The 26,432-nt window shown below is 44.4% G+C and overlaps 1 protein-coding gene across 1 annotated transcript in view; it reads left to right on the top strand.

Annotated features, from left to right (window-relative positions):
• LOC135510677 (semaphorin-6B-like) overlaps positions 1-20,253 on the top strand; it is a 37,215-nt gene extending 16,962 nt beyond the window's left edge. Inside the window, exons 5-16 of the mRNA XM_064931779.1 lie at positions 2,769-2,867; positions 2,954-3,044; positions 3,533-3,652; positions 7,589-7,677; positions 7,902-8,119; positions 8,322-8,453; positions 8,550-8,699; positions 8,845-9,024; positions 9,750-9,890; positions 9,972-10,049; positions 10,140-10,198; positions 17,957-20,253. Coding sequence (XP_064787851.1) covers positions 2,769-2,867; positions 2,954-3,044; positions 3,533-3,652; positions 7,589-7,677; positions 7,902-8,119; positions 8,322-8,453; positions 8,550-8,699; positions 8,845-9,024; positions 9,750-9,890; positions 9,972-10,049; positions 10,140-10,198; positions 17,957-18,969 — 2,370 coding nt within the window. The 3' untranslated portion in view covers positions 18,970-20,253. The remainder of the gene's footprint in view (positions 1-2,768; positions 2,868-2,953; positions 3,045-3,532; positions 3,653-7,588; positions 7,678-7,901; positions 8,120-8,321; positions 8,454-8,549; positions 8,700-8,844; positions 9,025-9,749; positions 9,891-9,971; positions 10,050-10,139; positions 10,199-17,956) is intronic.
• The last annotated feature ends 6,179 nt before the right edge of the window (positions 20,254-26,432 follow it).

Below are 26,432 nucleotides of genomic sequence, written 5' to 3'. Positions count from 1 at the left end.
TCTCTCACATGGGCCCATGTGTACTGTCTCGTGCCTTCATGTTGGCTCCACCAAATATCACACAGTTCATGCATTACAATAAGGCATTTTTAAAAAGTCCTTGAGGTTTTGTGGTTTCTATCTTAATCACTGACTGTGCAGTTAAAATCCCCAGCAAGAAGTAAATTATCCTCAGTGTTACATTTCTCAATGGTATTTGATAATGTCTCTAAAAAACATACCCTCTCAACTGCCACCACTGGGGCATATACATTTATTTAACACATAGTGATGTTTTCATACCTCACTCTAACTTTTAATAAACTCCCCTCAACTACCTCTTCAACCTCATATGACAAAGGCAAAACCCCTTTTGAGAACAGGATAACCACACCCCCACGTTTTTAGCTTTTATGACTAAACACCACTGCTCCCCTCCACACACTCCTTTTGCCACATAACTTCCTTTTCAATGAAGAAGAAATCTTAAAACTGCTCATGGCTGAGAAAAGAAATACATAGGAAGAGACAGTGAACATTACAGAGTTAAGGCTGCGACTGAACTTTTCCATTTCCTTTAGAATTTAAATCACTTTCTTCCCTTTAGTCAATTTCAGAAATTATTTTATCAATCCCAATACCACCTCCCTTCCACCCCATTTATCTCGCTATTTTGTTGTGATGCGTAAAATGACTCACTCCCTATCCTCGTCAGAGGAAAACCCGCCATCTCTACTATCTGTTTATCCTCAACTGATTTATCAATGTCTACCTTCATCACCCCTTAAATTCTTCCTCTTAATCCTGGGCACTTTGAAAACAGCTGCTTCATTTTCCATTGTCTCAAACTCCTCTTGAACTCCACTTTCATTTTCCAGCACCGACTCAGCGACCCCAGTCGCAGTCACACTGGCTATTCACCCTCTCTCTTTACTCTGATCCACCACAATTTCCCCCGTAGCCACTACTCTCCTTTCCTACATTTCCCATCAAATCTGCCCACCTTCTCCCTGTACGTGTTCATCCCTTCGCGATGGTGCATCACCGCTCGAGCTGCAACCGGGCTCTGTGCGAGCGTTCTCGGGACAATAACGTTCCAAATGCCCCTCATCCGCAGCCAAAGCTGTTCATTTATTTAGTAGAAGCGTATAACACAATAAAATCTGTGAATATTAAAACTGAAAGCTAAATTAAGTTGGTCAGTATCCTTCTGTACAAAGATTGTGCACTTGTCTCATATGAGACACGACATGTTTCAGCAATGGAGATTTGCATCCAAAAATAACATTTTTTAAAAAATTGTAGATACAAGTTGACCATGACGAGATAACTCGCTCGAATGGCGGCACGTTTCAAAGTATAACTTTCTTCGCCGGATTCATAAAATGAAATACCGACGTCTGTGTATTCCGTAATACAACACCACTCGCAACTATCAAATTCAACTTTTCAGTGGAATCTACGAATATCACTACACTTGAGGCTGATTTTACCCAATGCTAGCGCCAACAGCCGAGCTACGTTCTTCCACGGAACATCCTGCCGTAGCAGGGATCTTTACTCCATGCCGCAGACTAAGTGGCCATTGCAACCAGCCCCACACGCTGGTTTTGCCTTCGAGAAAAACAACCTCAAATATCACACCACCCATATACATGCTTAGTGACTGTGAGACAAAGATAACTTTAAAACAACTAAAGTAATCAATATATGTACACACACTGGGAAGGCAGGTAGCCTAGTGTGTTGGACTAGTAACCGAAAGTTGCTGGATCGAATCCCTGAGCTGACAAGGTCAAAATCTGTCATTCTGCCCTTGTGCAAGGAAGTTAACCCAGTGTTCCTGGGCGCCGAAGACATGGATGTGGATTATGGCTTCCCCCGCACCTCTCTGATTCAGAGGGGTTGGGTTAAATACGGAAGATGCATTTCAGTTGTACAACTGACTAGGTATCTCCCATTAGAGTGAGAGAAACATTCAGTCGCTCCTGCTTCCTTCACTCATATAGCCATAATATGGCATTTGAAATGTCTATATTCTTTTGGATCTTCTGAGTGTAATGTTTACTGTTATTGTTAATTTGAATCTTGTTTATTATCTACTTCACTTGCTTTGGCAATGTTAACATATGTTTCCCATGCCAATAAAGCCCTTAAATTGAATTGAGAGAGAGACTAGAACATGGAGAGATTCTTCTAGCTCCCATGATGAACCCCATGGGAGCTCGTGCTAGAAGATGTGTAGAGTTAAACAGTACCTCCCTTTTAAAACTCATAGATACAGCTGAACAGTGTGTTGTGTGTAATGTCCTTGAGGCTTTCCTGAGTGGTTGTTTTCACCTAAGCCATGGCTTAGTTCAGCCAGCTCAGCATACTGAGTTCCAGCCATGAAGTAGCCTATGTACCAGGGTCAGTGTACTGCTAACAGCTTGCTACCTCCGCTGTCCGACTGCCCCATACTGGGCTCGAACCAGTCATCCTCTGCTTCTCAACACACGTGACCGCCCTCCTTCACAACATGCAAACCGATTAAGCCATACAAAGGCTCCATCAGCGACATTTCAAGCTAGCTGAGCATTCGATATATTCTTAACTCTGTTACATGTATGTACACTAAGGAGTATTTATTGATTACTTTTGTCATATGGATATGACAAACTTATTTCTCTGCCTAACCCTTTGAGGAGTGGGTTTGAAAGATGAACACACTTGTATGCGCACACACACACACTTACAGTACTTCTCTGACTCTCCCGTCATTTCTCATCCTTTCTTATCTCTTTGTTCAGGAGGAGTGTCGTAACTTCATCAAGGTGGTGTTGAGTCGACACGAGGGACTGTTTGTGTGTGGAACCAATGCCTTCAACCCTTTGTGTGCCAACTACACTGTGAGTATCTGTCTATTCAATTCAATTCAATTAAGCTTTATTGGCATGTGTGTACGTGTTCATATGGACAATTGTGTGTGTTACAGAGAGACTCTTTGGAGATGGTGGGAGAGACGGTCAGCGGGATGGCTCGTTGCCCGTATGACCCCAGACACGCCAACGTGGCTCTGTTCGCAGGTACAGTAGCTTCTTTCTTTCTTTCTTTCTTTCTTTCTTTCTAACTTTCATTATTTTTCAATATATCAGGAAGTAATGACATAGGTATTTTTACTAGGACTGTAATGTTCAGGGGAAATCATTCAGATGGAAAATCAATCTAGACTGGAGCTGTGAGGAGGAACTTGACTGTGCTTGTACTCAGGATAAATACATGTTCTGTGTGTTCTCTCTTTCTATCTCTGTCTCACTCTCTGTGTCTGTATGTCTCTCTCTCTTGCTCTCTCTCTCTCTCTCTCTCTTGCTCTCTCTCTTGCTCTCTCTGTCTCTCTCTCTCTCTCTCTCTCTCTCTCTCTTTCTCTCTGTCTCTCTCTCTTTTCTCTCTCTCTCTCTCTCTCTTTCTTCTCTTTCTCTCTCTCTCTTGTTCTCTCTGTCAATCTCTTTCTCTCTCTGTCTCTCTCTTTCTCTCTTTCTCTCTCTCTCTCCCTCTATCTCTTTCTCTCTATCAGAGGGCAGTCTCTTCACTGGTACTGTAACAGACTTCCTGGCGATTGATGCTGTGATCTATCGTAGCCTAGGCGACAGCCCCGCTCTTCGCACTGTCAAACACGACTCCAAATGGTTCAGAGGTACACTGAGATTACGTGCTTGCATGTGAGTGAATGGGCCGAACCCTTCTCCACAGGTGAAGGACTCCCAATGTTTGCTAAGATCACATAAACACTGCAGGCTAAACCAACCACTCTACCTTTCCTATCTAAATCCTTATATCCTAGGAGTGGATACATTAAAGCTGTATGGACTAGCTATACTTCAGCTGCGGGCCAATTGTTTCTTGAGTGGATGGTTGGGGGGCCGGAACATAATAAAATAAAAAATGTAGATTGCAAATTCACCGCAAGAAGGCCAAACAGATATAATTTCTGAAACAAACATAATAATTTCAAACCTTGCTTCCATTTGTATATGATCACATACAGTACCTTCAGAAAGTATTCATACCTCTTGACTTATTCCACATTTTGTTGTGTTAATTCCACTTTATGTTGTGTTACTGTCTGAATTCAAAAAAATATTCTCTCATCTACACACAATACACAATAAAGTGAAAGCATGTTTTAGAAATGTTAGCAAAATAATAGAAAAGTAATTACATAAATATCTAATTTACATACAGTTGAAGTTGAAAGTTTACATACACCTTAGCCAAATACATTTAAACTTAGTTTTTTACAATTCCTGACATTTAATCCTCGTAAAACTTCCCTGTCTTAGGTCAGTTAGGATCACAAATTTATTTTAAGAATTTGAAATGTCAGAATAATAGTAGCGAGAATTATTTATTTCAGCTTTTATTTATTTCATCACATTCCCAGTGGGTCAGAAGTGTACATACACTCAATTAGTATTTGGTAGCGTTGCCTTTAAATTGTTTAACTTGGGTCAAACATTTCAGGTAGTTGTAACTGAGTCAGGTTTGTAGGCCTCCTTGCTCGCACACGCTTTTTCAGTTCTGCCCACACATTTTCTATAGGATTGAGATCAGGGCTTGGTGATGGCCACTCCAATATCTTGCCTTTGTTGTCCTTAAGCCATTTTGCCACAACTTTGGAAGTATGCTTGGGGTCACTGTCCATTTGGGAGACCCATTTGCAACCAAGCTTTAACTTCCAGACTGATGTCTTGAGATGTTGCTTCAATATATCCACATAATTGTCCTTCCTCATGATGTCATCTATTTTGTGAAGTGCACCAGTCCCTCCTGCAGCAATGCACCCACACAACATGATGCTGCCACAGTGTGCTTCACGGTTGGGATGGCGTTTTTTGGCTTGCAAGCCTCCCCCTTTTTCCTACAAACATAGCGATGGTCATTATGGCCAATAGTTCTATTTTTGTTTCATCAAAACAGAGGACATTTCTCCAAAAGTACGATCTTTGTCCCCATGTGCAGCTGGAAAACCGTAGTTTACGCTTTTTAGGCTTTTTTTAAGGCTTTTTATGTCGGCTTTGGAGCAGTGGCTTCTTCCTTGCTGAGATGCCTTTCAGGTTATGTCGATATAGGACTCGTTTTACTGTGGACATAGATACCTTTGTAACTGTTTCCTCCAGCATCTTCACAAGGTCCTTTGCTGTTGTTCTGGGATTGATTTGCACTTTTCGCACCAAAGTACGTTCATCTCTAGTAGAAAGAACGCGTCTCCTTCCTGAGCGGTATGACGGCCGCGTGGTCCCACAGAGTTTATACTTGCGTACTATTGTTTGTACAGATGACCGTGGTACCTTCAGGCGTTTGGAAATTGCTCCCAAGGATGTACTAGACTGGTGGAGGTCTATAGTTTTTTTTCTGAAGTCTAGGCTGATTTCTTTTGATTTTCCCATGATGTCAAGCAAAGAGGCACTGGGTTTGAAGGTTGGCCTTGAAATACATCCACAGGTACACCTCCAATTTACTCAAATGATGTCAATTAACCTATCAGAAGCTTCTAAAGCCATGACCTCATTTTCTGGAATTCCAATTCCAAGCTTTTTAAAGGCACAGGAAACTTCTGACCCACTGGAATTGTGATACAGTGAATTATAAATTAAATAATCGGTCTGTAAACAATTGTTGGAAGAATTACTTGTGTCATGCACAAAGTAGATGTCCAAATCGACTTGCCAAAACTATAGTTTGTTAACAAGAAATTTGTGTAGTGGTTGAAAAATGAGTTTTAATTACTCCAACCTAAGTGTATGTAAACCTCCGACATCAACTATAAGTATTCACATCCTTGAGTCAATATTTTGTAGAAGCACCTTTAGCAGAGATTACAGCTGTATGTTTTTCTGGGTAAATCTCTAAGGGCTTTTTACACCTGGAATGTGCCAAACATTTGCTAATTATTCATTTCAAATTCTTAAAGTTCTTTAAAATTGGTTGTTGATCATTGCTAGACAACCATTTTCAGGTCTTGCCATAGATTTTCAAGCAGATTTAAGTCAAAACTACCACTCAGGAATATTCAGTGTCTTCTTGGTAAGGAACGCCAGGGTATATTTGGCCTTGTGTTTTAGGTTATTGTCCTGCTGAAATGTGAATTCATCTCCCAGTGTCTGGAGGAAAGCAGAGTGAACCAGGGTTTCTCTCGGATTTCCCCAGAACATAAACCTTTGTATTCAGTAGAAAAAGCTACCTGCTTTGCCACATTTTTTGAAGTATTACTTTAGTGCCTTGTTGCTAACAAGATGCATGTTTTTGAATTATTTTTTTCTGTTCTGTAATTTAGGTTAGCAGTGTGGAGTAACTACAATGTTGTTGATCCATCCTCATTTTTCTCCTATCACAGCCATTAAACTCGGTAACCGCTTTAAAGTCCCCATTGGCTTCTTGCTGAGTTCCCTGAGCGGTTTCCTTCCTCTCCGGCAACTGAGTTAGGAAGGACGCCTGTATCTTTATGTAATTAATAACTTTACCATGCTCAAAGGAATATTCAATGTCTGCTTCATTATTTTTACCCACCTATCAGTAGCTTCTCTTCATTGCGAGGCACTGGAAAACCTCCCTGGTCTTTGCGGTTTTATCTGTGGTTGAAATGCACTGCTCAACGGAGGAGTACAGAGATGAGCCATTCATTCAAAAATCATGTTAAACACTATTATTACACACAGAATGAGTCCATGCAATTTATTATGTGACTTGTTAAGCACATTTTTATTCCTGAACTTATGTAAGGTTAACATAACAAAGGGGTTCAATACTTATTCACTCAAGACATTTCAGATTTTCATTTAATTTCATAATTAATTTTAGAAAATGTATGAAAATATGATTCCACTTTAACATTGGTAGCATTGCCTTTAAATAGTTTAACTTGGGTCAAACGTTTCGGGTAGCCTTCCACAGGCTTCCCACAATAAGTTGGGTGAATTTTGTGTAGGCCAGTGACAAAAATAACTAATCTAAATTTAATCAAGAAAACATGGAAAAAGTCAAGGGGTATGAATACTTTCTTAAGGCACTGTACTATGTCTCTGTCTATTATGCGTGGGAATACACGGGAAAATATTTCCTGGTGTTTATACACTATTTTATGTCCAACGATGTTTATTATTATTTAAATAAAACATCTAAATAAAACCATCTGGGGGCCAAATTCGGCCTGCAGCCTGCCAGTTGGTGAACCCTGCTGTAGGTGCTAGGTTAGATGTACTGTTTTCTGTCAAATCAGAGAGGACAAGACCAACGGATCTTGGACATAAAATCTCCTTCAGAGTAAAACATAGTGTGGAACCCTGGAGGTCAGAGACAGAGACAGAGATGAATAAATAACTGCTCTGTCCTTGGCACTGATGATAAATTAAACCGGACATGAATGCTTAATGGCTGACCCCAGAGAGCGGCGACCATATTGATGTGCTGCTTGCTGGTACAGAGGTGTAAATATGGAGCTGTGTTGGTGAGCTCCCTGAGGGATTCATCTGTAATATGTGTGGAAGGGGTGTGTGTGTGTGTCTGTGTGTAACGGTTTGTATGTGCGTGCTTGTACGTGTGTGTAACGGCATATCCCTGTTCTGTCTCTCAGAACCCTTCTTTGTGAGTGCAGTTGAGTGGGGGCCTCACGTCTACTTCTTCTTCAGAGAAATGGCCATGGAGTTCCATCACCTAGAGAAGGTACACGCACGCACGCACGCACACACACACACACACACACACACACACACACACACACACACACACACACACACACACACACACACACACACACACACACACACACACACACACACACACACACACAAACGGAATTCCACCTCCTTGAGGGGATAAGGTGGACAGAATCCATGGGATTTGCACATTATACAGTGCATTGCCTCTTATTGTGTGTGTGTGTGCAGGTGATGGTATCTCGTGTGGCGCGGGTGTGCAAAGGGGACATGGGGGGCTCTCAGAGGGTGTTGGAGAAACAGTGGACATCGTTCCTGAAGGCCAGACTGAACTGTTCTGTCCCAGGAGACTCCCACTTCTATTTCAACCTGCTCCACGCCACCAGCCCCATACTCAACATGAACGGCAGAGACGTCATACTGGGACTGTTCTCGACACCACCCAACAGGTACACACACACACACACACACGTCACACCCAATCATACATGAATGCACCCCCCCCCCCCCATTTTCTGATACGTATTTAATCACCTTACCCTCTTTCCATCCCTCCCTCCCTCCTTCCATCTCTCTCTCTCTCTCTCTCTCTCTCTCTCTCTCTCTCTCTCTCTCTCTCTCTCTCTCTCTCTCTCTCTCTCTCTCTCTCAGTATCCCGGGGTCTGCAGTGTGTGTGTTTGACATGCAGCAGTTGGCCAGGGTGTTTGAGGGAAGATTCAAGGAGCAGAAATCTCCAGAATCCATCTGGACACCCGTGCCTGATGAGCTTGTGCCCAAACCCAGGTATGCAGTACATTGGACTTGTACTGATATTGACTGTGTAACTGACTGGTTTTTCCTGATTCTGATCTTTTTTTGGACCGTCTCCTCTCTCTGTAGGCCGGGTGGCTGTGCGGTGCAGGGGTCTCCGTTTAGCTCATCTAAGTCTCTGCCGGATGAAGTGCTGAACTTTGTAAAGACTCATCCCTTGATGGACGAGACCATACCCTTGGTTGGGCACAGACCTTGGGTTGTCAAGACTATGGGCAGGTATGGCTAAGGATACCCATGGCTACCACTGATTTTTCACTGTTTGCCCTACGTTCTGAAATTGAGCTCCCTCCCTCCCTCACTCCCTCTCTCCTCTCTCTCTCTCTCTCTCTATTTCTCTCTCTCCATCGGTCTCGCTCTCCAGGTACCAGTTGACCGCAATGGTGGTGGACACAGAGGCTGGTCCCCATAGGAACCATACAGTGTTGTTCCTGGGCTCCACGCGAGGGACCGTCCTGAAATTCCTCATCCTCCCCAGCGGAGAAAACTCTCCCACACACAGCAGTGTGTTTCTGGAGGAGGTGGAGGGATTCAACCCTGAGAAGTGAGTACAGGAAGGGAGTTTGGCCACGATCCCTTGTGTTCGCTGCAGTCCGGTGTTTTGTCAGGTCATTATTGAGGAGATTAACTGTTCTACTCACAATGCTTTTGTTGCTGCATTGTTTTCAAAGTCTCTCTGATGTGATCACCCTGATGTGAATACCTACATTACTCTGTTGTAACAATAGAAATCAATGAAAATACTCTAAGGATCTCTTTTTCTCTGTCTCTCTGTATCTGTCTCTATCTCTCCTTCATCCCTCTCACCCTCTCTCCTTCCTTTATCTCTCCCCCTCCACCCCTCCCTCTATCCCTCTCTCCCTCCCTCTCTCCCTCTTTCCTCCCTCCTTCCATCCCTCTCCCCCTGTCTCCTTCCATCCCTCCTCCCTCAATCTATCCCACCCCATCTCCATCTCTCCTTCCCTCCCTCCCTCTCCCTCCCTCTCTCTCTCTCTCTCTCTCTCTCTCTCTCTCTCTCTCTCTTTCACTGTCTCTCTCCCGCTCTCCTCCCTCCCTCCCTCCCTCTCCTCTCTCTCTCTCCTCTCTCTCTCTCTCTCTCTCTCTCTCTCTCTCTCTCTCTCTCTCTCACTGCCTCTCTCTCGCTCTCTCCCTCCCTCTTTCCTCTCTCCTTCCACCCCTCTCTCCTTCCTTCCATCCCTCTCTCCTTTCATCCATCCATCCATCCCTCCATCTATCCCTCCCCATCTCCATCCCTCTCTCTGTCTCTAGATGTGGAGAGGACTCTGTCCAGGCCAGACAGTTGTTGTTTCTGTCTCTGGATCGTCCAAGTCACACTCTGCTGCTGGCCTTCACTTCCTGTCTGGTCAGACTGCCCACAGCACGCTGCCACCTACACTCACGCTGCATGAAGTGAGTAAAACACACACACACACAGACCATCTCAACCATCTCCATTAGGCTGATCAGATCTCCATGTGTGTGCGTGTATAGGAGCTGTCTGACCTCCAGAGATCCCTACTGTGGCTGGACCAGAGGCAGCACCTGCTCCTTCCTCAGACCAGGCACACGGTGAGACAGCTCCCTGTAGCTTCATCCAATTGATTGTGTGTTCAACTGTAGATGTCAGTCTGATAATCTGTTATGTTTGTTCTATTACAGGCTTCCTTTTCAACAAGACAGTGAGTACGGCAACTTCTCCCATCTTGGAGACTGTGATGGTAGGTACCTTGCCTTTACCCTGTAGCTCTGTTCTTTCTTTCACTCAACTCCACCTAATAGCATTATCATGCTCCACCGAGTGGCATTACCATGCTCCACCTAATAGCATTACCATGCTCCACCGAGTGGCATTGTAATGCTCCAACAAGTGGCATTATCATGTTCCTCATAATAGCATTACCATGCTCCACCGAGTGGCATTATCATGCTCCACCTAATTGCACAATCATGCTCCGCCTAGTGGCATTACCATGCTCCACCTAATAGCATAATCATGCTCCGCCTAGTGGCATTATCATGCTCCACCTAGTGGCATTACCATGCTCCACCTAATAGCATAATCATGCTCCACCTAGTGGCATTACCATGCTCCACCGAGTGCATAACCATGCTCCACCTAGTGCATAATAACCATGTATAACCTCTAGTGTCATTAACATGCTCCACCAAGTGGCATTACCATGCTCCACCTCATAATCATGCTCCACCTAGTGTATAACCATGCTCCGCCTAGTGCATTACCATAATCATGCTCCACTTAGTGTATAACCATGCTCCGCCTAGTGGCATTAACATGCTCCACCAAGTGGCATTACCATGCTCCACCTAGTGCATAATCATGCTCCACCTAGTGTATAACCATGCTCCGCCTCGTGGCATTACCATGCGCCACCTAGTGCATAATCATGCTCCACCTAGTGACATAATCATGCTCCACCTGGTGTATAACCATGCTCCACCTAGTGGTATAATCATGCTCCACCTAATGCCATAATTGAGCTCAACCTAGTGGTATAATCATGCTCCACCTAGTGTATAACCATGCTCCGCCTAGTGGCATTGCCATGCTCCACCGAGTGCATAATCATGCTCCACCTAGTGTATAACCATGCTCCGCCTAGTGGCATTAACATGCTCCACCAAGTGGCATTACCATGCTCCACCTAGTGCATAATCATGCTCCACCTAGTGTATTATCATGCTCCGCCTCGTGGCATTACCATGCGCCACCTAATGCCATAGTTATGCTCCACCTAGTGGTATAACCATGCTCCACCTAATGCCATAAACATGCTCCACCTAATGCCATAAACATGCTCCACCTAGTGGTATAATCATGCTCCACCTTATGCCATAATCATGCTCCACCTAGTGGTATAATCATGCTCCACCTAATGCCATAATCATGCTCCACCTAGTGATATAATCATGCTCCACCTGGTGTATAACCATGCTCCACCTAGTGGCATAATCATGCTCCACCTAGTGACATAATCATTCTCCACCTGGTGTATAACCATGCTCCACCTAGTGGCATAATCATGCTCCACCTAGTGTATAATCTTGCTCCACCTAGTGGTATAATCATGCTCCACCTAATGCCATTATCATGCTCCACCTAGTGGTATAATCATGCTCCACCTAATGCCATTATCATGCTCCACCTAGTGGTATAATCATGCTCCACCTAGTGTATAATCTTGCTCCACCTAGTGGTATAATCATGCTCCACCTAATGCCATTATCATGCTCCACCTAGTGGTATAATCATGCTCCACCTAATGCCATTATCATGCTCCACCTAGTGGTATAATCATGCTCCACCTAGTGACATAATCATGCTCCACCAGGTGTATAACCATGCTCCACCTAGTGGTATAATCATGCTCCACCTAGTGGCATTAACATGCTCCACCAAGTGGCATTACCATGCTCCACCTAGTGCATAATCATGCTCCACCTAGTGTATAACCATGCTCCGCCTCGTGGCATTACCATGCGCCACCTAGTGCATAATCATGCTCCACCTAGTGACATAATCATGCTCCACCTGGTGTATAACCATGCTCTGCCTAGTGGCATTAACATGCTCCACCAAGTGGCATTACCATGCTCCACCTAGTGCATAATCATGCTCCACCTAGTGTATAACCATGCTCCGCCTCGTGGCATTACCATGCGCCACCTAGTGCATAATCATGCTCCACCTAGTGACATAATCATGCTCCACCTGGTGTATAACCATGCTCCACCTAGTGGTATAATCATGCTCCACCTAATGCCATAATTATGCTCAACCTAGTGGTATAATCATGCTCCACCTAATGCCATAAACATGCTCCATCTAATGCCATAAACATGCTCCACCTAGTGGTATAATCATGCTCCACCTTATGCCATAAACATGCTCCACCTAGTGGTATAATCATGCTCCACCTAATGCCATAATCATGCTCCACCTAGTGATACAATCATGCTCCACCTGGTGTATAACCATGCTCCACCTAGTGGCATAATCATGCTCCACCTAGTGACATAATCATTCTCCACCTGGTGTATAACCATGCTCCACCTAGTGGCATAATCATGCTCCACCTAGTGTATAATCTTGCTCCACCTAGTGGTATAATCATGCTCCACCTAATGCCATTATCATGCTCCACCTAGTGGTATAATCATGCTCCACCTAATGCCATTATCATGCTCCACCTAGTGGTATAATCATGCTCCACCTAGTGTATAATCATGCTCCACCTAGTGGTATAATCATGCTCCACCTAATGCCATTATCATGCTCCACCTAGTGGTATAATCATGCTCCACCTAATGCCATTTTCATGCTCCACCTAGTGGTATAATCATGCTCTGCCTAGTGACATAAGCATGCTCCACCTAGTGGCATAATCATACATTACAAGAGTTTGCGACACAGATGTTAAAGGGTCATTTCAAAACTACACTTTCATCATCTCCAGCACTACCCTAACATCAACATATTTGATAATGGCTGTTTCTTTGTTTTATATTTAAAAGATAGAGGAAGATAAGTGTTTCCAATGCCATCAACCAATTAGTAGACAACTAGTAGGCAATTAATTATTTTATTTACCTTTATTTAACTAGGCAAGTCAGTTATGAACAAATTCTTATTTTCAATGAAGGCCTAGGAACAGTGGGTTAACTGCCTTGTTCAGGGGCAGAACAACAGATTTTTACCTTGTTAGCTCGGGGATTTGATCAATCTTGCAACCTTTTGGTTACAAGTCCAACGCTCTAACCACTAGGCTACCTGCCACCCAAATGCCTTCTCATAATTCGTTAAAATCACATGATGCACACCAATGATGTCATTGGAAACACTTATCTTCCTCTATCTGTTTTACTTACAAAACCTAAATAATGCACAATTATCACATATGTTAATGTTGGGGTGGTGCTGCAGATGATGAATATGAAGTTGAAAACATTAGACATTTCCCTTTAATGCACATTGAACAAATTCAAATGCTGATGTAAGGGAATGTCTATGGCAACATATTTAATGAAAATGTTTGTTTTTGCAAGGTACCGTTTTTCTTTGTCGTGACATCAATTAAAAACCCAATCACATCCCCAGTGCACATACATTTGAAGTTGGAAGTTTACATACACTTTAGCCAAATACGTTTAAACTCAGTTTTTCACAATTCCTGACAATTAATGCTGGTAAAAATTGCCTGTCTTAGGTAAGTTAGGACCACCACTTTATTTTAAGAATGTGAAATGTCAGAATAATAGTAGAGAAAATGATTTATTTCAGCTTTTATTTCTTTCATCACATTCCCAGTGGGTCAGAAGTTTACACGCACTCCAATTAGTATTTGGTAGCATTGCCTTTAAATTGGGTCAAACATTTCAGGTAGCCTTCCACAAGCTTCCCACAATAAGTTGGGTGAATTTTGGCCCATTCCTCCTGACAGAGCTGGTGGAACTGAGTCAGGTTTGTAGGCCTCCTTGCTCGCACATTACTTTTCAGTTCTGCCCACATATTTTCTATGGGATTGAGGTCAGGGCTTTGTCATGGTCACTCCAATACCTTGACTTTGTTGTCCTTAAGCCATTTTGCCACAACTTTGGAAGTATGCTTGGGGTCATTGTCAGGTTGGAAGACCCATTTGCAACTGATGTCTCGAGATGTTGCTTCAATATATCCCCATAATTTTCCTAACTCCTGATGCAATATATTTTGTGAAGTGCACCAGTCCCTCCTGCAGCAATCCACCCCACAACATGATGCTGCCACAGTGTGCTTCACGGTTGGGATGGTGTTCTTCGGGTTGTAAGCCTCCCCCTTTCTCCTCCAAACATAACGATGGTCATTAAGGCCAACAGTTCTATTTTTGTTTTATCAGACCAGAGGACATTTCTCCAAAAGTACGATCTTTGTCCCCATGTGCAGTTATAAACTGTAGTCTGGCTTTTTTATGGCGGTTTTGGAGCAGTGGCTTCATCCTTGCTGAGCAGCCTTTCAGGTTATGTCGATATAGGACTCGTTTTACTGTGGATATAGATAATTTTGTACTCGTTTCCTCCAGCATCTTCACAACATCCTTTGCTGTTGTTCTAGGATTAATTTCCACTTTTCGCACCAAAGTACATTAGTCTCTAGGAGACAGAAGGCGTCTCCTTCCTGAGAGGTATGACGGCTGCATGGTCCCATGGTGTTTATACTTGAGTACTATTGTTTGTACAGATGAACGTGGTACCTTCAGGCGTTTGGAAATTGCTCCCAAGGATGAACCAGACTTGTGGAGGTCTACAATTTTCTTCTGATGTCTTGGCTGATTTCTTTTGATTTTCCCATGATGTCAAGCAAAGAGGCACTGAGTTTGAAGGTTGGCCTTGAAATATATCCACAGGTACACCTCCAATTGACTCAAATTTGGTCAATTAGCCTATCAGAAGCTTCTAAGCCATGACATAATTTTCTGGAATTTTCCAAGCTGTTTAAAGGCACAGTCAACTTAGTGTATGTAAACTTCTGACCCACTGGAATTGTGATACAGTAAATTCTAAGTGAAATAATCTGTCTGTAAACAATTGTTGGAAAAACTGACTTGCCAAAAGCATAGTTTGTTAACAAGACATTTGTGTAGTGATTGAAAAACGAGTTTTAATGACTCCAACCTATCACAATAATTATACATACCGTTAATTTATATTGGTTGTTTGTGATTATGTGTGTATTGTATTTGCATTTACAGTGGTGACAGAAAATTGCAATGTTTTTCAGTCCGTCATTAATGGGATTAGCTAGTGTGAAATGTCAGGGCTTGAATTCCCTCTCCTAAGATTAGTGTCTGTCAGAAGCCTCCCAGCATGACAATAAATGCATTTTGATTGGCTGACAAAGGAGTGAACGTCCTTGATCAGCGAATTAAAGCCCACGGGACTGAGACTTATTCTGAGCCAGTGTTCTGCTGTCAACGACTGTCTGCTACAGTTTGACAAGTACTTGCCAGAAAAATATGTACAAAACAGAAATGAGGACCAAACTGTGCACAGCACTCAAAACTGAGCTTCTGGCAGGGCATAAGAGAACGTCTTTAACTTTGATACGTTTATGGACTCCTAACAAACACTCCTCAAATCTGTCTCTGTCTCAATTAGGATGTCTCTGCTTTTCATCAGCAAACTGTTCCAGGACCTGCAATCTGTTCCAACTCCAATTATACTCTGCAATCTAATCTGTTTTATCACAGATCTATAATCTGGGGGGTGTTCTTATTCCAGAACATTACAACCTCATCTATTTTATAGAACCTGCAATCTGTTCCAACTCCAATTATACTCTGCAATATAATCTGTTTTATCACAGATCTATAATCTGGGGGGTGTTCTTATTCCAGAACATTACAACCTCATCTATTTTATAGAACCTGCAATCTGTTCCAACTCCAATTATACTCTGCAATATAATCTGTTTTATCACAGATCTATAATCTGGGGGGTGTTCTTATTCCAGAACATTACAACCTCATCTATTTTATAGAACCTGCAATCTGTTCCAACTCCAATTATACTCTGCAATCTAATCTGTTTTATCACAGATCTATAATCTGGGGGGTGTTCTTATTCCAGAACATTACAACCTCATCTATTTTATAGAACCTGCAATCTGTTCCAACTCCAATTATACTCTGCAATCTAATCTGTTTTATCACAGATCTATAATCTGGGGGGTGTTCTTATTCCAGAACATTACAACCTCATCTATTTTATAGAACCTGCAATCTGTTCCAACTCCAATTATACTCTGCAATCTAATCTGTTTTATCACAGATCTATAATCTGGGGGTGGGGGTGTTCAATCTAATCTGTTTTTCACAGATCAGAACATTACAACCTCATCTATTTTATAGAACCTGCAATCTGTTCCAACTCCAATTATACTCTGCAATATAATCTGTTTTATCACAGATCTATAATCTGGGGGGTGTTCTTATTCCAGAACATTACAACCTCATCTATTTTATAGAACCTGAAATATGTTCCAACTCCAATTATACTCTGCAATATAATCTGTTTTATCACAGATCTATAATCTGGGGGGTGTTCTTATTCCAGAACATTACAACCTCATCTATTTTATAGAACCTGCAATCTGTTCCAACTCCAATTATACTCTGCAATATAATCTGTTTTATCACAGATCTATAATCTGGGGGGTGTTCTTATTCCAGAACATTACAACCTCATCTATTTTATAGAACCTGAAATATGTTCCAACTCCAATTATACTCTGCAATATAATCTGTTTTATCACAGATCTATAATCTGGGGGGTGTTCTTATTCCAGAACATTACAACCTCATCTATTTTATAGAACCTGAAATATGTTCCAAACTACAAAGTCCATAATATCCCATCTATAATATCTATCATACATCTATAACCTCTAACCTGCAATTAATACATTCCTTTGCCAGAACATTGCAATCTCATTTGTTATTTATCACTCTTTAGAACCTGATCTGTTCTAGTTGCAGAGCTTTAGCTTCCTAACCCGGATATAGGCCTGTTTACTGCAGAGTCGGGCTGTTTAATGGAGAGTGGTGGAAGCATAGAACCAGAACTAGGTCCAGGACAGACATGTGCAGATGGGAGTGATTCGAGTGGTGGAAATCATCAACTGAAATATATGACGTGTTTTAGGGAGAAACTCACTGGCTTGCCCAGAGCTCTCCTTATTACAGAACACTGAGAAGAGTTGGTCTGTTTTATTGTCTTCCCGTCTTTACTGATGACTAGTGCTGCTTTCAGCCTAGCCAGCAGAACCCCAAGGCTGTGCTGGAGAAAACACTGGTTAAGGACAAAGGAAAGGTGATGCTTATCTGTTGCCGTTATGAAATGTTATGGTAGATTACGGTAATAGAGAATAAGATTAAGCTCTTGGGTAATACAATATAGCAATATAATCCTTGACATCAGGCAAATAATGTTTAGGTTCTGAAGGATAAAACATCTAAAAATGTGACAATAACAAAAGTGGAGAGATTTATAAAGGAGAATGAATACACAGGTTTAATGTTAAGCGTTTTTATATTCTCTCTTGCCATTAGCCTTATCTCTCGGGGACAGATGCACGGAATGGAAATGGTAGTAGCATCTGTCGACTCTGGGATACAACGACTAGCAAGGAACTTTGTTCTGGTACGCTGATTCTTTGTCACTGATCATTTGGACAAATCACAATTTCACAGGTGCTCGCATCGTTTTGAATTTCCAAATGGGAGGTGACATTTGGCCCATAGCTTGGCCGAAACTGTCTGACAGTTTTCATTGAGTGGGGTGGGGATTTATCTAGTCTCGTTAGACTTAACACGTCTCCCCTAAGAACTTAATCGAGCATCTGATGCAGTTACACAAGACTTTAGTTCTAGGTGTCCGAGATTAGCCTTGTGATCCCTTTCTCTTGTCTTCTCTCTCCCCTAAAGGTGTCATACAGCAGAGTCTGCTGATCGAGCCGGAGAGCCTGGTCTCCCTCAACCTGCTGGTGGCATCTGCAGTCTCAGCCTTCACCATCGGTGCGGCGCTCTCGGGCCTGGCTGTCTGCTGGATTATGGCCCACAAGCCTGGCAACCGTCGCCACGGCAACAATACACCCCAGTCCACTATCCAGCGTCAGGAGAGGGGGATGTTGACGTCAGGAGGAGTGATGGGGGGATCGGTCCTCAGTGTGACCCGTCAGGGAGGAGGCGATAGACCCTGCTCTCAGGGCGGCGAGACCCTGTTTGTGATGCCCAACGGCTGGGGGAAGTCAGGGGAGCTGGACCCAGGGTTCCTGCCTACTCCGGAGCACACGCCCCAGCAGAAAAGACGCGGGCTCAGGCTGTCTGATTCTGGATCAGGGGGGTGGGATAACAGCCAGACCTACCTGGGAGGGAGTACCATGGGGCTGGCGTCTCCCTGCCCTCTCCCTTGCCCCCCACACCCCTCCACCGCTGTCTACCTGACCACCAGACTATTTCAGGGGGGAGGAGGAGGGAGGCACGGGGGTGAGGAGCGAGGAAGAGGAGGGGAGACTCCTCGCCAGCACTACGTGTGCCTGAGCAAGCCCCGGGGGGAGAAGGGCAGAAGTGGGACACCAAAGTCGGCGCTTCGTAAGTCGGCAGGGGAGTACGTGTACCCCATGACCCCCCAGGATTCTCCGGATAGGAGGAGGGTGGTGTCAGCCCCCAGTGCCCCTATGGAGTTTGGGGAGCCCCTGCCACTCCGCTGGCCTCCCCAGGAAGGCTACATCCTCAGCAGCCAGGGCATGGTCCCTGTACCTCCATCCTCCATGCCCACCATCAAAGGCCAGCAGTACGTGGCCCAGCACCACACACCCGGGCCGGGCAGGTCTCAGCTGAGAGGGGCCTTGGGGAGAGGAGAGCTGGGGGAGCTGGTGGATCTCAGCCAGCTGCTGAGTAAGAAGAGTTCCAATGAGAGGACTCACAACGGGCAGTGATCAAGCAGGGAAACCATGTCTCTTTCTATATCGTTCTCTTTCTGTCTGTTCTACCTTTTCTCTCACTCTCTCTTTCTCTCTGATCTCTTTCTCTGTCATTGTCATTTAGTCCTCTGGATATCTCTGTATCTCGCTGGCGGACTCCTGAGGCTGTTCTCGCTGGCAGACTCCTGAGGCTGTTCTCGCTGGCAGACTCCTGAGGCTGTTCTCGCTGGCAGACTCCTGAGGCTGTTCTCGCTGGCGGACTCCTGAGGCTGTTCTCGCTGGCAGACTCCTGAGGCTGTTCTCGCTGGCAGACTCCTGAGGCTGTTCTCGCTGGCGGACTCCTGAGGCTGTTCTCGCTGGCAGACTCCTGAGGCTGTTCTCGCTGGCAGACTCCTGAGGCTGTTCTCGCTGGCAGACTCCTGAGGCTGTTCTCGCTGGCAGACTCCTGAGGCTGTTCTCGCTGGCGGACTCCTGAGGCTGTTCTCGCTGGCAGACTCCTGAGGCTGTTCTCTCTGGCGGACTCCTGAGGCTGTTCTCTCTGTGACTGGTTGATGCTGCTATCACTCATACCCTGCTTGGCTGTGATTGGTCAGTGAAAGTGAGGTTGTTGCTGTGTCTGCATTGCAGAGCTGCCTCTCCCCTCTGGCTGCTTAGAGAGGGGAGAGAGGAGGAGAGAGAGATAGAGGGATTGAAAGAGGTGAGAAAGAGGGATGGAGATGGAAAGAGAAAAGGGAAGGAAGAGTTTGCTCGACAGCAGAATTCTTCCAAAAGAACATTAAGAGAGAACCATAAATAGGAAGGAACATACAAGGAGACCCAGAGACAGACACTTCCCAGAGACAGGACTGGCCGAACAACATGGCCACAGAGCCCACTGTCAGGTGTCAGAAGACGAGACCCAGTGGACATCACTCCTACACAGTGTACTCTGTCCACCTTCCAGTGCAGACTGATTGGCACTCTCTGACAATAAGACAATGGAGGACACTGAAACATGAATTGTAAACACATTACTTTGAAGCATCTTGCTGCAGGTGAATGAAGCAGACACCCCCTGGGCTCACACGTCAGTTCATCATCTACTTTTGATTTACACTTGATTTACAACTCAACCAAAACTGTCATTTGGTTCATAATAACGTGAATTTAATGTGAAATCAACGAGAAAATGTCACCAGGTCATTGGATATAGGTGAACAGTTGGGTGAAAACAAGAGCAAATGCCCTTACGTTGATTCAATGTCATCACATAGATTTCTGGGGTTGAAATGACGTGGAAACAATGTTGATTCAAACAGTTTTTGCAGAGTGGGACTGTTCTCTCTGTGACACTGAGGTCATTCTGACTCTGACTCTGAATGTCACGAGAATATCTGATGAAGAGTGTCGAAAGGAAGCAGCAATGAAGATTTAATAGCCTGCCCTCCAGCTGCCTCCCCACACACACACACACACACACATACACACACACACACACACATATTAACAGGTCAGTTGTAATAAACCCACCCTGCAGGGGGACCAGTCCTTGGTATCGTGGTCAGGGGGACATTGATTCCCAGTGTATGTGAGTCGAGAGGGGGCGTATAGTACCGCTCCTAACCTGTCTCACTGGGTCACACAGTACCGCTCCTAACCTGTCTCACTGGGTCAAACAGTACTGCTCCTAACCTGTCTCACTGGGTCGTACAGTACTGCTCCTAACCTGTCTCACTGGGACCAAGGGACTATAACTCACCCTCACTGGGCCGGACTGGAATGTCAGCACTATTTCTGCCAGCCAGGCATTCTCTCTAATGACATGGCACCATTTCATCCCTCCATCCGTCCATTCCTTCACTTCATCACTCCATCCCTTCCACTCCATGTACTTTTTAATGGCAAGTCAGTTCAGAGCTGACGCGATGTGTTGAGAGAAGGGTAGAGCATTGGGTGAGTTCAGTACTGTACAACCCAGTAAAACAGGTTAAGAGCAGTACTGTATGACCCAGTAAAACAGGTTAAGAGCAGTACTGTTTGACCTAGTGAGACAGGTTAAGAGCAGTACTGTACGACCCAGTAAAACAGGTTAAGAGCAGTACTGTACGACCCAGTGAGACAGGTTAAGAGCAGTACTGTACGACCCAGTGAGACAGGTTAGGAGCGGTACTGTTTGACCTAGTGAGACAGGTTAAGAGCAGTACTGTACGACCCAGTAAAACAGGTTAAGAGCAGTACTGTACGACCCAGTGAGACAGGTTAAGAGCAGTACTGTACGACCCAGTGAGACAGGTTAAGAGCAGTACTGTACGACCCAGTAAAACAGGTTAAGAGCAGTACTGTACGACCCAGTAAAACAGGTTAAGAGCAGTACTGTACGACCCAGTGAGACAGGTTAAGAGCAGTACTGTACGACCCAGTGAGACAGGTTAAGAGCAGTACTGTACGACCCAGTGAGACAGGTTAGGAGCAGTACTGTACGACCCAGTAAAACAGGTTAAGAGCAGTACTGTACGACCCAGTGAGACAGGTTAGGAGCAGTACTGTACGACCCAGTAAAACAGGTTAAGAGCAGTACTGTACGACCCAGTGAGACAGGTTAAGAGCAGTACTGTACGACCCAGTGAGACAGGTTAAGAGCAGTACTGTATGACCCAGTGAGACAGGTTAGGAGCAGTACTGTACAACCCAGTAAAACAGGTTAAGAGCAGTACTGTACGACCCAGTGAGACAGGTTAGGAGCAGTACTGTACGACCCAGTAAAACAGGTTAGGAGCAGTACTGTACGACCCAGTAAAACAGGTTAACAGCAGTACTGTACGACCCAGTGAGACAGGTTAAGAGCAGTACTGTACGACCCAGTGAGACAGGTTAAGAGCAGTACTGTACGACCCAGTAAAACAGGTTAAGAGCAGTACTGTACGACCCAGTAAAACAGGTTAAGAGCAGTACTGTACGACCCAGTGAGACAGGTTAAGAGCAGTACTGTTTGACCCAGTGAGACAGGTTAGGAGCGGTACTGTACGACCCAGTGAGACAGGTTAGGAGCGGTACTGTTTGACCCAGTGAGACAGGTTAAGAGCGGTACTGTACGACCCAGTGAGACAGGTTAGGAGCGGTACTGTTTGACCCAGTGAGACAGGTTAAGAGCGGTACTGTATGACCCAGTGAGACAGGTTAGGAGCGGTACTGTATGACCCAGTGAGACAGGTTAGGAGCAGTACTGTACGACCCAGTGAGACAGGTTAGGAGCAGTACTGTTTGACCCAGTGAGACAGGTTAAGAGCGGTACTGTATGACCCAATGAGACAGGTTAAGAGCGGTACTGTATGACCCAGTGAGACAGGTTAGGAGCAGTACTGTATGACCCAGTGAGACAGGTTAGGAGCGGTACTGTGTGACCCAGTGAGACAGGTTAGGAGCGGTACTGTATGACCCAGTGAGACAGGTTAGGAGCGGTACTGTATGACCCAGTGAGACAGGTTAGGAGCAGTACTGTATGACCCAGTGAGACAGGTTAGGAGCGGTACTGTATGACCCAGTGAGACAGGTTAGGAGCGGTACTGTATGACCCAGTGAGACAGGTTAGGAGCGGTACTGTATGACCCAGTGAGACAGGTTAGGAGCGGTACTGTATGACCCAGTGAGACAGGTTAGGAGCGGTACTGTATGACCCAGTGAGACAGGTTAGGAGCGGTACTGTATGACCCAGTGAGACAGGTTAGGAGCGGTACTGTATGACCCAGTGAGACAGGTTAGGAGCGGTACTGTATGACCCAGTGAGACAGGTTAAGAGCGGTACTGTATGACCCAGTGAGACAGGTTAGGAGCGGTACTGTATGACCCAGTGAGACAGGTTAAGAGCAGTACTGTACGACCCAGTGAGACAGGTTAGGAGCGGTACTGTTTGACCCAGTGAGACAGGTTAGGAGCGGAACTGTACGACCCAGTGAGACAGGTTAGGAGCGGTACTGTTTGACCCAGTGAGACAGGTTAGGAGCGGTACTGTTTGACCCAGTGAGACAGGTTAGGAGCGGAACTGTACGACCCAGTGAGACAGGTTAGGAGCGGTACTGTTTGACCCAGTGAGACAGGTTAGGAGCGGTACAGTACAGGTTAAGAGCAGTACTGTTTGACCCAGTGAGACAGGTTAGGAGCGGTACTGTATGACCCAGTGAGACAGGTTAAGAGCAGTACTGTACGACCCAGTGAGACAGGTTAAGAGCAGTACTGTTTGACCCAGTGAGACAGGTTAGGAGCAGTACTGTATGACCCAGTGAGACAGGTTAGTAGCGGTACTGTATGACCCAGTGAGACAGGTTAAGAGCGGTACTGTATGACCCAGTGAGACAGGTTAAGAGCAGTACTGTATGACCCAGTGAGACAGGTTAGGAGCAGTACTGTATGACCCAGTGAGACAGGTTAAGAGCGGTACTGTATGACCCAGTGAGACAGGTTAGGAGCAGTACTGTATGACCCAGTGAGACAGGTTAGGAGCGGTACTGTATGACCCAGTGAGACAGGTTAGGAGCGGTACTGTATGACCCAGTGAGACAGGTTAGGAGCGGTACTGTATGACCCAGTGAGACAGGTTAGGAGCGGTACTGTGTGACCCAGTGAGACAGGTTAGGAGCGGTACTATACGCCCCCTCTCGACTCACATACACTGGGAATCAATGTCCCCCTGACCACGATACCAAGGACTGGTCCCCTGCAGGGTGGGTTTATTAAAACTGACCTGTGTGTGTGTGTGTGTGTGTGTGTGTGTGTGTGTGTGTGTGTGTGTGTGTGTGTGTGTGTGTGTGTGTGTGTGTGTGTGTGTGTGTGTGTGTGTGTGTGTGTGTGTGTGTGTGTGTGTGTGTGTGTGTGCACGCAGATGCACTGGCTATGCGTGTGATTGATAGTCACTATGGTTGTGATTTAAACGAGTGTCCTGACTCTTACTCATCCATGTTAATTGACATTTTCCCAGAGCTCAAATCGGACCATACATTCTACCCGTCAAAGTGTCTAATGAGAGACTTTCCATTACTTTAAGTGATCATGGAGAGAGGGATAGAAAGACAGAGGGAAAAGAAGAAAGGCAGGAGGACTGAGAGAGAAACAGAAAGGCAGTGTGAGAAAGAGAGAGACAACACTGAGACAAGGAAGAAGATGTGATCTGTCATTCCCAAGTCATCAGAGGCACAGCTCCAGTCACATCCAGAAGGAAAATGAGTTCAGCTCTGTTGTGAACCTGAGCAGTAATGACTTGTATATAAAGACCCAACCCCAGTCAGATGTCTGTGTTACCGTTGAAGGAGCACAATGATGACTTCACACATGGGTGTTGTTTCAAGACAGAACCACAGTTACAAGACACTCATAATCACACCATGCCGATGACTTTTCACCCTTTGTTGTCAATACAATATTATGTGCCAACATTCTAAACTGTACTTTTGGGTGACATACGGACCACAGAAGCAAAAAGGAAAAATATTTTCAAGTGCCATAAAAACCATGTCAGTATATTTGATTCTTTATACATTTGATACTGTGATGTTGTATCATTTGTTCAAATGTGTACAGTTCCTGTGTACAATGAGGAACTTCACAATGTTGCCTTCAGATAGCATACTGAACATTGATTTTCTTTCATAACTGTTTTGAGTTTGCTGCTCTTATCCATTTGATAAAGTTGATGACACTGACAGTCTGTTTATAAACCACTTATAAACAGTAGTACATCATTTAGGTCAGTTTTTCCTGAAATACTCTAGCAAAGTATTGATTGTTTTCCTCCACACCAACAAACTGTCAAACTGAGGAACCTTAAAGTCAAAGGCTACTTCCAGTCCATAATACTGTGCAGTAATACATCATGGAAAAGCACAATAACTTTTATTTTTCTTATTTGAAAAGTAGTTGTACTGTAACGTTATCTATGTATATTTGTGTAAATAATCTATTTGAAAGTATCTTATCCATGTGGTTTTAAAGTTGTTGTTTTTTCATCCTTGACACAGGCCTTTGACGTGTTGGTTTTGGATGACTGTGATATGAATGAGATGTAACAGAGCAGGCTGGTGGGAGGAGCTATAGGAGGGCGGGCTCATTGTAATGGTTGGAATGGAACGGTGTTGACTTATGTTGTCTACATGTTTGATGTGTTTGATGCAGTTCTATGTACTTCATTTCAGCCATTACAATGAGCCCGTTCTCCTATAGCTCCTCCCACCAGCCACCACTGAGATGCAAGGACAGGAATTACAGCATTTACCTTTGACTGAAAGCTGAGGGAAGCAGTTTCCTTTCTAAAAAGAGTAGAATCGTAGGCTTGTCCTGCTGAGCTGAATGAAAAAGGTCTCCAGATTATTATTATTTCAGATTTATGGCTGTACACACACACACACACACACACACACACACACACACACACACACACACACACACACACACACACACACACACACACACACACACACACACACACACACACACACACACACACATTAAACACTTAATGTGAGAGGATACAGCAGTCAGTTAATATGGACAACCCTGTCAATATATTCTTTATTATTCTAATAAACAATGAATAAGTATTCATCTTTGTTGTATCTTTATGGACTGTTCATTTGACTGGAATATTATACAGTATGATTCTTTCAAGCAACCATTTCTATCACCACTAGATGGCGGTGGAAACTAGTCTTTGCAGGTGAGGAAAGAGCCATCGGTGAGATTGGTTGGCTGTGTTCTCGAGCATCAAAATGACTGCAGGCGACTGCCGACTGACTGATCTACAAATCAACTTGCATCATAAATAACGACTGATAATTATTTGTAGATCAGTCAGTTAGTCACAATTTACCCATGATACGTTGTGTTTATGATCCTCTCGAACTCGGCCAATAACTCCATGGGTGCATCTCAGCGTTCTACCGTGGCGTCCTCTCATCACTTTACCTTCAGATGCACCGATATGAAAGAAGTGGACAGCTCACAGTTGGAATCTATCATATTCTCATGTATCCTGGGTTTTCAGGTAAAGGCAGATTCATTGAAAGAGACCAGTAGAGGAGGCCACATTATCATATTGAGATACATACACCCTATGTGATTGGGTGGTGAATCATTGCTTGTTAGATTTGATGCCATTAACAGCTGGGGCATTGCCTTTGTGTTAGAGTGCTCCTTGAATCAGTCTAGACACCTTTATGTTTTAAATGAGTACAGTAATAAGTCTTTACGCCAGCGGTGATCAACTCTGATCGTTGAGGGGGCTGTAATGTGTGCAGGCTTTTGCTCTAGCCCGGCACTAACCATTCTAAGTCAAATCAATTAATTACTGTACATTTGTTGTCTCTAGACTGCAATTAATTTATTCAGATGTGTTTGAGCACCACACATAAAACCCTCAAGATGCTGAGCTGCCCATCCCCGCTCTATGGCTTGGCTTGATATGGAGTTTATACTGCAGCTTTGATGACATAACAGACACAATTTAGCACCTA

The sequence above is a fragment of the Oncorhynchus masou genome, chromosome 3 (genome assembly GCF_036934945.1).
Source record: "Oncorhynchus masou masou isolate Uvic2021 chromosome 3, UVic_Omas_1.1, whole genome shotgun sequence".
Classification (NCBI taxonomy): domain Eukaryota; kingdom Metazoa; phylum Chordata; class Actinopteri; order Salmoniformes; family Salmonidae; genus Oncorhynchus; species Oncorhynchus masou.
This window is presented reverse-complemented; position numbering and strand designations above follow the sequence as displayed.